Here is a 15,987-nt window from a genome sequence, read left to right as displayed (position 1 = left end):
AACAGTTTGAACGGAAGCATATATGATATATCCTCCATGAAGGCATTTCATATACAGTATAACAGTGCACAGGGTGGGAGGTCCCAAGTCAACAGTTCTACAGTTTAACACAAATACACAGACATAAACTGCTCCGGTCACTGAGTGTTGCGCAGTTGGTTGTACACATGCTCCAGGATCTGTGCGTATGCCTGGTCTTTGGGTGCGTGGCCACTCAAAGAAGCCTGAGGATGAGAGAAAATGAGCATTGCTAGTCAGACATATAGTCATGCTTTGCTTTGAGATTATTGTTAAAGGCACCAACTCTGCATAACAGATAAAGACAACTTTAAGACATCAAAATACTAACTTTTTTCTTGCAGTTGCAGGTTTATAAATGAGTGTACATCTCACAATTCTGTTTTTTTGTTTTGTTTCTGCCACATAAAAAAAAGCAATTCTGACTTTCTCAAAATTCAAACTTTTTTTATTGCAATTGCGGGTTTATGTATTTATATTGACAATTCTGAGTTTATATCTTGCAAATTGCAATTCTGCATTTGTATCTTGCAATTCTTGAGCTTATACTTCACTATTCTCGCAATTATGACTTTTGTCTCAGAACTGCAAGAAAAAAGTATGAATTGTGAAATTAAATTGCAATTACCTTTTTATTTTTTTATCCTGTAGCAAAAGAAGCTTTCATAGTTAAGTCTGTGCATATGCAATTTAGAGGTTTTATTTCAGACTAAAGCAGTAATTTCTTATTAAAATGTCAAGGAAAATCTTTAGTCCTTCTGAAATTATACCAGTCCGATTTTTGCGAAGTTGATGCTATCAAAACATGGTATCCTGACCAGTCTGACATAGCAAAATTGGTTTTAATGTGAGTTTGGACAGTCCCCATTGTTGACACTAGTGGTATTGGAATTACACACTTCACCTTTAAGAATATTCTTAATGATGTTAATTGTAAATCATGAAGTTGATATTGTATTTTGTTTGTTTGTGTATGAATGAAGGAGAGAAATTATGGCAGACCTTGATTTTGTCGAGTATTGAGGTATTAGGGCTCCACATCTGACTGAACGGCACAAGGTCAGGAGCAGACCGGTAAAACTCCACCAACAGCATCTACACACATATAAAAATAAGACGCATCAGTCTAAGCTTCTCACAAGACTTTACACATCATACTAATTCATTCTACAGGATGTAATTTAGACGTTGGTTTAATCTAATCTAGACTGAGATGTTATCTATAGCTGCAGGAAACTGAAGAGACAACCGGTGAGTGATTCGCTTCAAAAACTACTATTTCCGAATCACACTGAACTGTAAAAGATATTAAAATCCCTGTTTTCCCAAGATAGACATTGTTGCATAAGTTTAGCATGCTAGTTGTTCTCGTACCATCTCGTTGAGCACGTCTGTAGTGAGGAAGTTGTCTTGCACGTATGTGACCTCTACCGCCACTGGGATGCCATAATCATTGGGTCGTTGCTAAGCGGAAGAAGAAAATAAGAGCAAGCTACTATTTTGGCATCAACAGCAAAAAATTTCAATAAATGTTTAAGAGCAGTTACCTCAGGAGGGGGAACTACCCAGAATGGCGTGATGGTGGAGGCCACACCTTGGTTGCCATGGTAATAGGGCCCTATAAGTGGTGGACAAATAAGACAAAAGACATAACACAGATCATTCAATAAAAGACGGGCTGTGTTGCGTAATAATCATCTGTGAAATCCATCACACACCACAGATAATCCCGAGACAGGGCTGGAAGCCGTTACTGCTGCCTTGTAGGCGGAGCTGGTGATCCATCTGTGAATCGATGTCCTGCAGAGACGGAAGGGCGGGGTCTCGTGGGTGACTGTGATACCATCCCACCAATGACAGTCCCCGCATGAAGAGATTTTGGCAAATCTGCAACACAGTTAATAAGGTAAACTGCTCAGACTATGGTACTTCACTATGTTCTTACAACTAACAAAATGTTTTTTGCAGACTAACCTCTTCTTCGACAGCTGGGGCGGCATCTTTATCTCCCAGCCGTGTACGGCAAGGGAACGCCCTCAAGACTGTAAGCACTGAGGAACATGAAATATACATTTTGAGTGTTTCTAACCTTCAATTTGCTGTTTGTTTGTACAGTAGTTACAAAAATGATCACTCTTACACTGTGTGTTAGTGTCCCATCGGCCCCCCAAATACCCCACCACCTCACTTGTGGTCAGGTGACAGTGAAAATCCTATGAATAGAGGTGGGTAAAAAGGTTTATATTGGCTTCAACTGTTGAATCTCTTTCATATCATCAGTACTGACTTTACTCTCTTATTGTAAAATCATAAATCCATGAGCACTTCAGACCATTAGCAGCAGAACATTGCTGGACACTGCTACGTTAAAAGGTTGGAAGCGGTTGATCGCAGAAAAGGCAGACAGTTCTACGAGAGTGTGAGGATCCCTGTCAAGACAAACACAGAAACACTTAGGTACACTACCACTGGGGTCAGTAAGAATTTTTTTTGTTTTTGAAGAAAGTGTCTTATGCTTGCAAGGCGGAAACTAAATACTTGTGTATGTTTTTTTTTTTTCCAGTATGCCTTTCTGAATAAAAGTATTAATTAAAAACGGTAGTGTATATCAGAGATCATAATTTCCATAATGCACTACAGTGCATTATTTCTGTTTCTATCAGTGTTTTTCTGCCTCAAACTCAGAACCGAATAATTAAGCTTAAAGTCCTCAGGCAGGTAAAACAAGGTGCAGTAAATGTCGTATAAAACTCTATAACTGCCATATAAAAAAAGAAACATTATATTTGTAATATAATAATTACCTTGCAGCATCTCTGGTGCCAAGAGTGCAATACCTGACTGGAATTCTCTCTCTGTCTCTCCTCTGCATCAGGCTAATGTCTGGAGAGAAAAAAACAAACAAACAGGAAATAACAAATAACATATATAAACAGGCCAAGTCATCTTTACTAATGCCTTCTCAGGTGTCCTGTTTTGATATGAGGAGTCTAGGTGATTGTGAAGATGTTTCTGTGTAATGTTTATGTAGATGACGACGACATACCGTGCAGCTCAGGTTTGGACTTTTTATTCTTGTCCTCTACTGGCATGGCTGTTTTCCCTTCCTCTTCGTCATCATCTCCCATCTCATCATCTTCTCCTTCACTTACCAAACTCTGAGGTAAACAAATCAAATCATACACAAATTGCTGGCTGCACCATGATTGTTTATATTTATTGTAACTCATTTATCACCTTTTAAAATTTACATTTTGCAACCTCATTCTTTTCTTTTGACTATTTCAGTTTTCCTCCATTGCTCACCATGTCGGCACTGGGCTGGTATTTGTGTAGCCAGGTGGTTTTGTACTGGACCAGTTTCTGTCCCCGGTAGCGCACCGAGGCCCAGCCACAGCCAGACTTCTTGGCCGGGTTCACCAGACGCTTGCAGTGTGTTGCCCAAGCGCTTGGAGAGTTAAAGATCTGCCCAGTCTCCACCCAACGAATCTTCCCATCATTCAAAAGATCTCCAACAAACTTTTTACCCTGTGGAAAAACAGACAGAGACCTTACACCTGACCAGAAGAGTATTAAAGTCATAGTTCACCCAAAAATAAAAATTCTGGCATTATTATTTACCCTAATGACAATCATGGTTACTATTCAGTTTCATTTTATGGAAAAAAAGAAAGGCGCCTAGCTATGACATTCTGTTAGATCAGGGGTTTTGTTGGTGTAATCTTTTAGATGTGATGGCCCCCCAAATATGATTATCTTTGTGGTTGGGACCCCCATCCTAAAATTTAAAAGGAAGCTATATATTTTCATGCATAAAGACAATTTACAGTGTGAAAAATCAACATTATATGTAAAATATTATTTGAAAAATATTTCTATTACATTCCATTTTTATGTTTTTTTTTTCTACACACTATAGTACTGTAATCTTTATGCAATGTTTTAAAATGTAATAGTTTTGGGTGAACAGATTTTCATTTATTTCCTTAATGATAGAAGATGTAAGTGGTAATGGCCCTAATGATGTAATTTCTGGACAGTACCAGGTAGTGTATGGACAGAACGCCGTCTCCAGGCTCCACAAGACCATCCTTTAAGAGGACTCTCAGTGTGATGCCTCTCCTGGTCAGGAGGGAACCCCTCCCAGAGGAGGCCCTAAGGTCTGCATCTTCAGCCCCACTCAACTCCTCATCCTCTTCATCCGCTCCTTCCTCAACCACCTGAGGAGATGAGGGTGGCTCGGAGCCTGAAGACAATCAACAGACAGAAACACTGAATTAATACAGGCAAGAATACATCATGCATATTTATTCATATAATTTTAATATTAATGAGGTGAAGTCATATCTAAACCCTTGCAAAGAGAATAGATATCTATATTAATAAAAATCACATTGGTTGAATGGAAAATGGAATTTAGTAATTTTTTTTTTTTAATGAAAGTTTTATGTCCTTCGATCAAGTTAAAACAGTTTTCAAATGTAATCTCACAAACTTGTACATCGTAAAATTATAATGTCCTTTAAACAAAGTCTTTACTCGGGACTCTGGACTCGTATGTGGGGAAAATACGGCTTTTATTTTGGGACAAAAATGGTAAACACAGCGAAGCTCTCATCAGGGAATCAGCGAACGTCCGCTGCCATCTCCATCCGATAAGCTTTTTTTCAGAAATTAAGACAAAACGGTTCTGATAATGTGTCGAGAAACGGTTCGTTCTTCGCGTGTTTTGTTCTCGCTCCTCTCCGCAACCCCGCGGCCTAGTAATTAATAATTTCACCCTCTTATTAAAAAAATCACTATTTTTTTATTCTCACCCATTTCGCGATAATCGTCGGAAAACGCTTTGCTCTGAAACTTCTCCACAGACTGATGTGTTGTCTTTCTTTCCGCCAGTTCAGTTCAGTTCAGCGGTGTTAATGTAACACTTCTGTGCGGACACTCGCCACCAGGCTGTTATTCAAAAACATAAAACGAAGGCGTGTGTGTGTCTGCAGTGTAGTTTCCTTGTGTAGTGTTTCTTTAATGTCAATTCCCCACCCCTTTCTCCCTCCTACCCGTCCTTGTCATTTACTCCCCTTTATAAATTAGCGGTGTTTGTGGTGGTAGTCTCTCCAGCCCGGGGGGGGAGGTGTTTTGCATTGCTGTTACAACGGAAGACATATTCGCGGAAATATTACAAGCAAATTGGCTGCCATTATTTGCCATTTTTGTGTTTATATCAGTTTAGACACAGTTTCTAATGGCCCTGGACCACGGTCAAATGAGCAGTCGAATGGGACCCAGCAGTGAACAGTTGGTTTGAATGGGTGAACATGCGTAAATATTATAGGATTTACGGTAATGAATGGACCGCAGTGTCTAATTCTGGCCGCTAGATGTCGTCGTTCTTTGAGTTTTTCAATATACACTGCATATTGAAAAACTGTAAACACATATATGAAAATTATCAGCACAACAGCAAAATCACCATGGCATCAGCCCAAACCTGAAAGGTTTAAAAAAAAAAAAAAAGATTCTCTGAGCACATACTATATTTATTTTAAACAATATAATCAAGAAAGTGAAGAGCCAGCCGTAACCGATTATAGCCTACCTTCTGAACGTTTCTTGTTAAAATCAAAAGGATGTGAAATTGGTGTTATCAAAGCGTTTATTTACCGGAAGACTTTTTCGAAATTAGCGTTAGCCTACTTTTAACCGGGTATCCCCCCATATGCTTTCGTATAGCATACGTGCCGTGCCTACGGGGGTGGTTATTTGTCTGCAGCCAGGTTTACGGTTCTTCTCAATAGGTGGGACTTTCGTGCCTCCCGGCATTCCTCGAGCACACCTGACTCACCTGTGTTCAGGTAAGGGGTGGGGGATGATGACAGCACGTAGATCTCTTCAAATAGGCATTTGACGGCAGTTGTGTAACTTTTAGTCCACAAGCTTTCTGTTCATCACTAACTTTTTATAAAGCTTTAGCACGTGAGCTCTAGTATGAATTTGAAAGTTTAATAACGCATTAAACGCGGACGTTGAGGCGGACATTGAAGCGTCTTCTTTCAAATACTTGAACTGTTTTCTAAGAAGTTTGAAGTTGACAGGAGTATAACTTATGGCAGCACCAAATCGTTATAGACGAGTGAGATCTCAGCTTCCAACATGCTATTACGAAGGATTTCTGGAAAAGAAATCGATCAAAGACAAGGTGAGTCAGTGTGTGCACGATGTTTAAGCCACGATTTTATTAGGGGCATCTGTGTTCATTGCTAGGGGAAAATAGCTTAAAGAAATGATCTCCTTTGGATGTTTTAACTAGGTCTTTAAAAAGTGCACCCCAAAACCCTTAGACCCCTTAGGTTTAAGTTGTTATCAGCAGGGTTATTTTCTTCTACAGCTGTTCCTGTATATTCGTCATGTAGCCTATAGTTTAAATGGTTGGGTTATATATAGTGCAAAAAGTGAAAAGTCTTTTCCTTACGAAACGATACTCGATCGGACGCTTAACAATTTAATCAATTTGTGTAACCCATTCAGTCAAATGTATCCATTCGTAGTATTATTATTATTATTAATATTATTTTAAACGGTTCATTATGCTAAATGTTGCCACCCAACTTTAAATGAAAATCTTTAGAAGTGTCTGGTTTGCAAAAAAAGAATGAGCTAGTTATGCATTTTATATGGTTCAGTTTGTGTTTAGCAATGTGAACCATCCTCTTATCATAACCACGGGTTATTCCTATCTTTTACTATGTCACGCATTACTAGTGTTACTGTACATTTTTAATCAGCATTTATCCCAGTATTTCTGTAGGATCATCCCTCTCTAAATGGCTCAAACAGTCATTTGAATTCTTTCATGGTTAATCTTCAACATATATTTCGTGTCTTTAACTTCATATATATATATATATATATATATTCCTAAAATAAATATAGTTGCCTGTTGTCCTTGGAAATATGCATTTTAGTTTGCACCTCAGTGGATAATAACACATATTTATTAGATTTTTTTTTCCTAAGTACCCATAATGCTAACCCTGACCTTTGTAGCAGGAATTGTGCATTTTTTTTGAGCAGTAGGCTATTTATGGACACAGCATGTTCTATGAAATGCTTTACATTTCAGTGTAAGTAGTAAATACACCTAATATAAAGATGTGATCAGACACAGTATGTTCTATGAAATGTTTTACGTTTCAACATAAGTAAATAGTAAAGACACCTAACATAAATATGTGGTCAGTGATCCTGAAGAAAACAGGAGTTTCCTGTGACCATCAAAGCAGTGTTACACAAGTCTCTGTCGCAACATGGAAACTCTTTTCCTACAAATGTGGAAATGCCAAAAAAAAAAAACTGGTCTGATGGCATACTTGCGTGCAGATCGGACACTACAGATAAAAGATTTGCATTTAGTGATGATGGTTTTAGTAAAGACGGGTTTCTTTACTTACATTTTAGGTCTTAGCTCTCATCCAGCTGGTAGAGGACATCACCACTAACCCATTTGTGAAAATTTGGTCTTTTATTTGTTCATTATTTATTGCAGGTCAGCACAGGGTAAATATTTTGCATCATGACATGCGCTTTAACGATACACATTCCTTATAGTTTAGGTTTATAACTAATATAAGTCTTATAACAATTTAATTTCATGTCCACTGGTTAAAATTATTATAAAATAATCATGCCTCTCTGGGTCAAGTCTTGTTTCTGAAGTGTTTATTATGAAGAAAAGAATTTTCCATTGTTTTCTTCATTCTTTTCATTCTTAAAAAACTGGTTCAGTCTTTCCACGGGTATGTATTTTATGAATAAACTCAACCTCTGTCAATAATGACAAACATATGCAGTATGTGAAAACACTACATATATGTACATAATCTGGGATTAAAAATCTAATTTAAACCTGGAAATACACAGAAATGTGATAATGAAAAATTAATACGAAATATTTGTTATTTTTCAGAAGTTATTTGTTTTTAATATTTTTATTCAGAAAATGTATTTATTTTCAGTAAATGTTTATTTTTCTTTGCACAGATGGGTCGTAAACTCTGGACCAGTTTATGTGGCAATGTACTCTTTTTCTACAATAACACCAAAGACAGTGTTGTAAGTGATTTTTATAAGCTGCCTTTTCAATTTAATTTTACTAGCTGCTAGAAAATAATTTCAATGTGTGTGTGCATTTTGTATATTTGCATAAATGTATTCAAATGCAAGCTTGCAGGCCTGAAGGCTGTTTGATTCTGTATATGTTTGTCTACATATAGAACAGATTATTTGTGCATCAACTGTTTGCTTGTGCTTGTGAACGCAGTATATAGAGAAGCTGGAGCTCTCTGATCTCGTCTCCGTGAATGATGACTGCTGTCGTGTCCGAAACCTGGACGCTGCTAGATTCACTCTGCACATGAAAAATGAAGACGTCAAGATGATTGTAGGGCTTCTCCCATCTCTAATCCTTTTATGTAAAACTAACTCTGTGAAAAATAATCTTGACTTTGATTTTACTGCCATACATTTACAGCTGTTTAACCTATACACTTACAGCTGTTTAAATAACTTAGAGTTATTTAAATCTGATAATACACAGGTACCCATGATGCATTTTTCCTCTGTTTTCTCAGGCCCCAAGCCTTGAGGCCCGTGAACTGTGGAAAGGCTTCATGCTCTCAGTTTCTAAGGTTAGTTGGGCTTCTGAAAAACATCTTTAATATATAATGGGGTCTAAAAATCGGTTAGAAATGAAAGTAAATAAATAAATAATATCATATGAAAATTTGGAATTTCCCCCATTTTTTCATGTAACGGAAAGTTTTAGGAATTTAAATATTATTGATATATTTGGAATTTTATGGAGCTCTGTTTGCTAAGTAAACCCACTTTACCAAAGTGAAATTATAAAGACATCACTAGAAATATGAAGGTACAATATTTAGAGGATATCTCCTCATATGCATTTACACTATAACTATTAAATAACTAGTTATCAAATAACGCTGCAGACTTTTATCAGCGTTTGTTCAGACAACGCACAATGGCTTGATCTTTTTCATGTGTAAAGGTAATTGTGCTGTGATTTCTGATTCTCATCCTTCTTGATCTCAAAGGCTAATGTTCACTAAACCAGAGAGTTTTTTTATTTATTTTAACTTGAGTTCATCTATGTGATGAACTGTCAGTACCTCTATATGACTTATCGATTTGTCGGCATATGCTACAAGAAACGGTCCTACGTCATACCCAAATTATATCAATACAAAATAATAATTCTCACTGTTTCTGTCCTTCAGCTGTCTGTGCCAAGTTCTCTGAACCTGCTGCCTGGTCAGATTCACATGATGAAGGAAATAATAGAGAAAGAGAAAATAAGGCAGCAGCTTCTTTCATCTCCTCCACCACCCTCGGCTTCTGACAGTTATGTTACTGTACAGTCAGACATGCCTTCGTGAGTTAAAACCACTTGCTTTATGAATGATAACATAACATCAAAGTTTAAAGGTGATGTGCGTAATATTTTTGATGTTTAAGTACTTTCTCCTGGCTTAATAAGAAGGGACGACAAACTCAACTCAATGGATTGGGTGGGACGCAATTATCAGTTTGGCAGAGCAATGGCAGATAGGGAGGATGTGGGAAAACTCTCAGTATTTTTGACTGCGATACAAAAGTTACACACTTAACCTTTAATAATGTATTGTTATGTGAGTCACAACATTTACATGCACTCATACACGCATACAGATGTCATTTTGCTTTTCCTTATGCCGTTTAGTAATAATAATAAACTTTATTTTTATATAGCTCCTTTAATGCAGCTTCTCAAGGAACTTTACATAATAAAACAAACAGATAAAAACACAACACATGCAGAACAAAACAAATTAAAAGAACAGACTAGAATATAAAATGTAAGATAATCAAGAAAAAGCTAACCTAAAAAAATTGTTTTTAAGTAAGATTTAAAAGTACTTAGATTCTGTGCATCTCTGATATAAGAAGGGAGTGCATTCCAAAGTCTAGGAGCGTAGGATGAGAAAGCCCTGTCCCCTACAGATCGCAAACGTGTCTGTGAAACAGCCAGTAAACCAGCTTGTGAGGAGTGCAAATGACGCTTGGGTGTATATAAAATTAAAAGTGCAGACAAATACTAAGGGACCAGACCATGTAGTGCCTTATATGTGAGCATTAGGATTTTAAAATCAACTCAGAACCTGACCGGAAGCCAGTGCAAGGATTTTAGAATTGAAGCAATGTGTTCTCCTGACTCCAGTCAGGATCCTTGCAGCAGAATTTTGCACACATTGCAATTTGTTGAATGTAGTTTTAGGAACCCCTGCAAGAAGTGCATTACAGTAGTCAATTCGGGAAAATACAAAAGTATTAATAAGCCTTTCAGTCACAGATAGGAAAACATAGGGCGGAATCTAGCAATATTTCTGAAATGAAAACGGATTTCTTAACAGTGTATTTCATATGTTGGTCAAAAGACAGACTCGAATCAAATATAACTCCTAATTTTTTTTTAAAATTCAGATTGTAACTCCAAAACAGAGCCATTTGCATTTAAAATAAGTGAACCAGCTTTACGAAGCTGATGAGAAGTGCCAATAAGCAAGACCTCTTTTTTTATTATTAAGACTTTTATTATTAAGTTTGGAGATATCCATGCTTTTATCTCAAAAATACAATGTGATAAGAAAGGAATATCGATGTTTTGACCAGGCTTTGAGTGAATATAATATAGTGTTGTCTGCATAAAAATGATAATTAAGCCCAAGTGATCTTAAAAGCAGAAGCAAAAAAAGTAAGGGGCCTAAAATTGAACCCTGAGGAGCACCCGTAGGGACAGAGCTGACCTAAGACTGCTCATACAGATAAACTGTCGACGATCAGAGAGATATGATCTAAACCAGGATAAAAGGGTCTCAGAAACACCAAAGACAGTTTCAAGAGATTGAAACTGGTTAAGAGATTGTGATTGACAGTATCAAAAGCGGCACTAAGATCAAGAAGGAGAAGAATGGAGAAAGAACAAGAATCTGAGGCTCTTAACAGGTCATTGGTGATCTCGACCAAGGCTGTCTCAGTACTATGAAATTTTTGAAAGCCAGACTGAAGGGGCTCAAAAAGATTATTTATTGTAAAGTGATTGTGCAGCTGCAAGGCCACAATACGTTTTAAGATTTTTTCAAGAAAACGAAGGTTTAATATAGGGCGATAATTATTTAAGTTATCAAAATCAATATTATGTTTTTTTTTGGAGTTATTTGGAGCAGTTTTCAATGCTGCTGGTACAACACCAGTACGCAGAGAATCGTTAACAATGCTGAGAACAGCTGGGCACAAAGAATCAAAACAAGATTTAAATAAGCTTGTAGGGAGGGGATCAAGTTTGCAAGTGGTAACTTTCATATGTGATACCTCACTAATAAGCAGCTCTGAGTCAATTTGATAAAAGGTAGTAAAAGATGTGACAGAGAAACTAGGTAATCAAAGTGTTGAAGAGGAAACAGGTGTGGACCTTGTCAATTTTAGAACTGAAATGATGAAGGAAGTCATTACACAATTAATTTGAAGCAGGCAGAGAGGCGCCAACATTAGCGTTTAGACGTCAAATTTTTAGAATGAAAGGGATGCCAAGAATCACTTTGATTATTATCTATAATGTGAGAGAAGTAAGCAGATCTTGCAGACACAATTTCAGCTCTATATTCCCCCAAGTGGTCTTTCCATTTTTGGAAAAATACATTCAAGCCTGAGGCAAATGTGAAAATGATGTACAAGGAAGAGGCAATTCCAGATTTAAAAAGATTGCCATATGATCAGACAGACCAATATCAACAGAAGACAGCTGTGACAAAATTGCATCATTTGCAATCACAAGGCCTAAAGTGTGACCTTTGTTGTGTGTTAGGCCACTAGTAAACTGTGTAAGATTAAAACAGTCCAGTAAGAATAAAAGCCCTTTGTCATCTTACAGTCATTTTGGTCAATGTGTATGTTGAAATCCCCTAAAATAAGGATTCTCTTGAATTTAAAAAACAACATTGTCAGCAAACTCAAACATAAAAGCATGTTTAAGGGATTAAAAGGGTAGGCACACTGCACATTTCATTCACACGCACGTGAAAATGCAACCTCAAGCCATAGTCACACTAGACTTTGGATACTGCAAACGGTCATTATAGACAGTCATTTCTAGCAATTTCTGGTGTTCACGTGAACATATGTGATTGAATGAATTAAAATAACCATGCCTGTTATGTAATAATGCAATAATGCTTTGTGCAGGTGTTATCGTAATGTCACTCGTGTCGAAGCTGAATACTTGTTGGATAGGAACACTGATCGGGGAAACTTACTGCTGCGGCCGGGTCATGATGGGACGTCTTTTGCCCTCACTACACGCCAAGATATTAACGGGTAAAACACACGCTCTCATCTGTAATCAGTACAGCACCATGTTGAATGCTGGGTAGACAGCTTGCACATGCATTATCAGAGATTGCTGGTTGCCCTGAAGAACTTAATTTATTGTAAATTATCTTGATCATCTGAATTGAACCTTAGACTTTGATCCTTTGAATAAAGCATATTACACAATAGTCGACTTGTTCTGGGAAGTTAAGCTTTAATAAAACTGAATATAGCTGTATTAGTTAAGAATGAATAAATCCTGAAGACTCTTATCTTGTGCCCAGCAGACCTGTATTCAAACATTATCGTGTGTCTCGGAGGCATGAAGGAGGATTCGCCATTGTCCTTGAGACTCCTGTAAGTAATAGTTTACGTTCTTTGATTTTCAAATATGTGGGGGCGTGTTTGAATGAGGCGTTTTAGCCCGGTCTGGATCACCCATCTCTTCTTTAGATAGAATAAATCCTTTTGTGGGAGACTTTGAGCTTTGTAACTCTGCAGATCTTATACATGCACAAATAGCTACATAACGCACTAAAGAAAAGGAAAAATAGAAATCGCATCAGATGACCCCTTTAAGATTAAAAGCCTCTGATAAATAATAGATTACATTCACAATATGCCCGATAAAAGCTTCAGTCTAATAGGAAGACTCTCAGAACATCAAATGATTTATTTAACCATCTGCAAACTGGTAATTTTGTGTGAACTCTGAGCTCTTGCACAAGGCGCTTTGTACTTTGTGTCTTAATGTGTGATTGTCTTATCAGAACTTCCTCTTTGCTTTCAGAGCAAAGTTTTATGGGTCAGTGTTGGGAATCAGACGCAGTGGATCAGTACAACTGATGTGTTATACATTAAACATTTCTTGGAAGTCACCACAGGGCTTTAGAAACTTGTGATAATTTGTGTTTTGAGCAGCTCTATCTCTTGACTTTTCTCTTAAACCACACCCTAGAATTGTACGTTTTTGATCTGAAGAAAAATGGCATTCGGTGGTATCTGACTGCACTGTAGTTTTTGTATATTACAGGATATGTGTGTTTTTGTGTATTTAGTGGTGAATTCTTCTCCAGTGAGCAAACATACATTAAGTACTACTGTACTTTAGGCTTATCGCCACAATCAAATCATTTACTCTGGTATGTTAGACAATGTGAGTGTGTTCACACAACATGTTCACAATCCCACAGATCACCTGTGAGACCCTGCATGATGTCGTTAACTGCCTGCTGGAGAAGACCAATGGAGTTTTGGTGCCTCTTCTGATGGAGGAACACTATGAGAAAAATATCAGTAAGAGACTATTTTAGTAGTGTTTTTCATAATTAGGAAAAAACTTTTTTGTCAGCCAGACTGACGTATTTGTCGGTATGAATCATACATCTAGAAAATGTTTACAACACTATGAATGATGGATGACATGTAGGTTACAAAATAATGTCACCCCATCGTAGAAACCACTAACAGAATGATTGACACACTGAGATGAACTATTCCACTGTTGCTCTCAGTTTTACTTAAAATTACCTAAAAAATTTAGACATGGGTTTCCAGTTGGTTGACATTTTTTTTCTTTGATTGCTGTTTGAACATACAAAAATACATTGCACAAAACATGTTTTTTTCTAAGAAACATATTTTTTTAAATGTTTGCTTAAGTTCTTTTTGGTTTGTTTAAAATATTTGTTTAAACTAAACATTCCTGTCCTCCATAAAACAAGTGTTTCAAGCTTTCATTCAGAGTAAAACAGTAAATTTGAGGCAAAAACATTTACAAAATAAATAAAAAAATGCTTGTAAAATTGCCCGAGCTGAAACAGTGCTCTTTCAGTAAGAATATGGTTTGCATAAACATATTGGTAGAGAACTAGTTTGTTCGGTTGCGTGTAGTTATACTTGTCATTCCATTCTAGATGAAAATTGTGGTTTTGGTTCTCTCTTTCTCTAACTTAATGAATGCTGGCATTGTTTGTTTGTATTGATTTTAAAGTTGAATGTTACACAGTTGAGACACATTCTCCACAGAGCAGGGCAGACATTAGAGTTTTATAGCAAACAATAATGAATATATAAAAATAACATTGAGTATTTTAAGAGAAATAACTGGCAACCTCATGTGGGCCATTTTAATAGGCCTGATTTATACTATTCTTTTTTCTCTCTCAGCATTTTTTGAGACCGATAAGGAGAATGGTGAGAGAAATGTGCATTGTCCCAAAGTCCCTTTGCCTACTCCTCTAATGCCTCCCCCAAAACCAGGTAATACATCTTTAAATCATCTTTATGTACAAATGCATACTGTCAATTAAATTATATATAATTTTAAACATATTGTATTGACTTTAATGTGTGTCTAATTTAAACTGACAGCTCTACTCTTAGAAGTAAATTAGACTGATACCAGAGCTGAAACAGCTTTTTCACAGTGAATGTGGTCTCTTTGCATAACAAACACATTGGTTGAGAAGTAGTTTGTTTAGCGTGATCTAATACTCATTCCATTATAGTTTAAACCGGTGGTTTTGGTTCTCTTTTTCTGACTTAATGAATGCTGGTATTGTTTGAATGTATTGCTTTTAAAGTTGAATGTTAGACAAATGAGACACACTTTCTCCACCGAACAGGGCAGACAAGGAAAACAGTCTAAGAGAAATAACTGCAACCTCATGTGGGCCAGTTTAATTAGGGTGACCATACGTCCTCTTTTCCCCGGACATGTCCTCTTTTTGGACCTACAAAAATACGTCCGGCCGGGATTTCTTAATTGCCCAAAATGTCCAGGGATTCAGCTGTTTTCTATATCCCTCTCCCGCTGAATCTCTGACCATTGCCGCCTGCTCCCGCAACATGTGTTTCGCTCCCGCGATTTTTGTGTCCACTCCTTTAAACATTCTAATATTGTGTATAATTTTGGCGCATCAGGGAGCCGCTCTCAGGATGCGGTGTATTTAAATATTTTTGAATGAGCGTTGGCGCTGTTCACTTTCACTTTCGATTTCGCAATCACACGCACTCTGTGTAAAGGGAGCACATCTTACAAGATCAGATATTTGTCAACGAGATCAGGATCTGTTGAGCAGCAAATACTTAAGCATGGTCTTGTCAGTCATCTCTCCTTATTCTCGACCTGTGATCAGTCAAAGCTGACTCCGGTAGCTCTTGTTGGATGCAGGGTTGCCAAGTCCGCGTTTTTTCCACAGAATTGGGCTACTTTTAAACTGTTGCCATGGGTTGATTTTCCCAAGTGGGTTAAACGTTTGAAATATTGCATAAATTATATTTGACTGAAATGCTTGTATTGAAACATTTTGCATTCTACCTATGATAAAACTTTCATGGTCTTCTACATTAACTGTTCCCTCCTGGTGACCTGCCCAGCTCAATCCAAGCAGCTGAGTCCTTAATATTTTCAAGAAACGGCTGAAAACACATCTCTTTCATCTTCATTTGACCCTCTAACTCTAGCACTCTCTATTCTAATGCTACTTCTAATTTTATCTGCTGTTTTTTTTTTTATTTAAAAACTTGATCCTCTAACATTTGCAC

General features: G+C 37.1%; 2 protein-coding genes across 5 annotated transcripts in view; one reads left to right on the top strand and one right to left on the bottom strand.

The window, feature by feature from the left end:
• Positions 1-40: 40 nt before the first annotated feature.
• On the bottom strand, positions 41-5,054 carry LOC107750615 (MPN domain-containing protein). Its single transcript, XM_016566108.1, has 13 exons — positions 4,836-5,054; positions 4,062-4,264; positions 3,325-3,546; positions 3,065-3,176; positions 2,823-2,901; positions 2,351-2,447; positions 2,159-2,231; positions 1,993-2,069; positions 1,737-1,905; positions 1,566-1,636; positions 1,393-1,482; positions 1,021-1,113; positions 41-224 (listed from the first exon to the last, which is right to left on the bottom strand). The coding sequence occupies exons 1-13, from the start codon at positions 4,837-4,839 to the stop codon at positions 138-140; spliced, it is 1,377 nt and encodes a 458-aa protein (XP_016421594.1). The 5' UTR covers positions 4,840-5,054; the 3' UTR covers positions 41-137.
• Positions 5,055-5,793: 739 nt separating this feature from the next.
• Positions 5,794-15,987, top strand: part of LOC107750626 (signal-transducing adaptor protein 1-like) — a 13,748-nt gene continuing 3,554 nt past the window's right edge. Inside the window, exons 1-9 of one of the 4 annotated variants that reach the window (XM_016566134.1) lie at positions 5,794-5,870; positions 8,056-8,127; positions 8,336-8,455; positions 8,646-8,702; positions 9,312-9,466; positions 12,313-12,444; positions 12,723-12,795; positions 13,632-13,734; positions 14,608-14,700. In XM_016566134.1, the coding sequence (XP_016421620.1) occupies positions 8,056-8,127; positions 8,336-8,455; positions 8,646-8,702; positions 9,312-9,466; positions 12,313-12,444; positions 12,723-12,795; positions 13,632-13,734; positions 14,608-14,700 (805 nt within the window). In that variant the 5' untranslated portion in view covers positions 5,794-5,870. The other 3 variants (XM_016566142.1, XM_016566118.1, XM_016566126.1) reach the window with 3 other exon arrangements.

The sequence above is a fragment of the Sinocyclocheilus rhinocerous genome, unplaced genomic scaffold (assembly GCF_001515625.1).
Source record: "Sinocyclocheilus rhinocerous isolate Xijiao unplaced genomic scaffold, SAMN03320098_v1.1 scaffold2267, whole genome shotgun sequence".
Classification (NCBI taxonomy): Eukaryota; Metazoa; Chordata; class Actinopteri; order Cypriniformes; family Cyprinidae; genus Sinocyclocheilus; species Sinocyclocheilus rhinocerous.
This window is presented reverse-complemented; position numbering and strand designations above follow the sequence as displayed.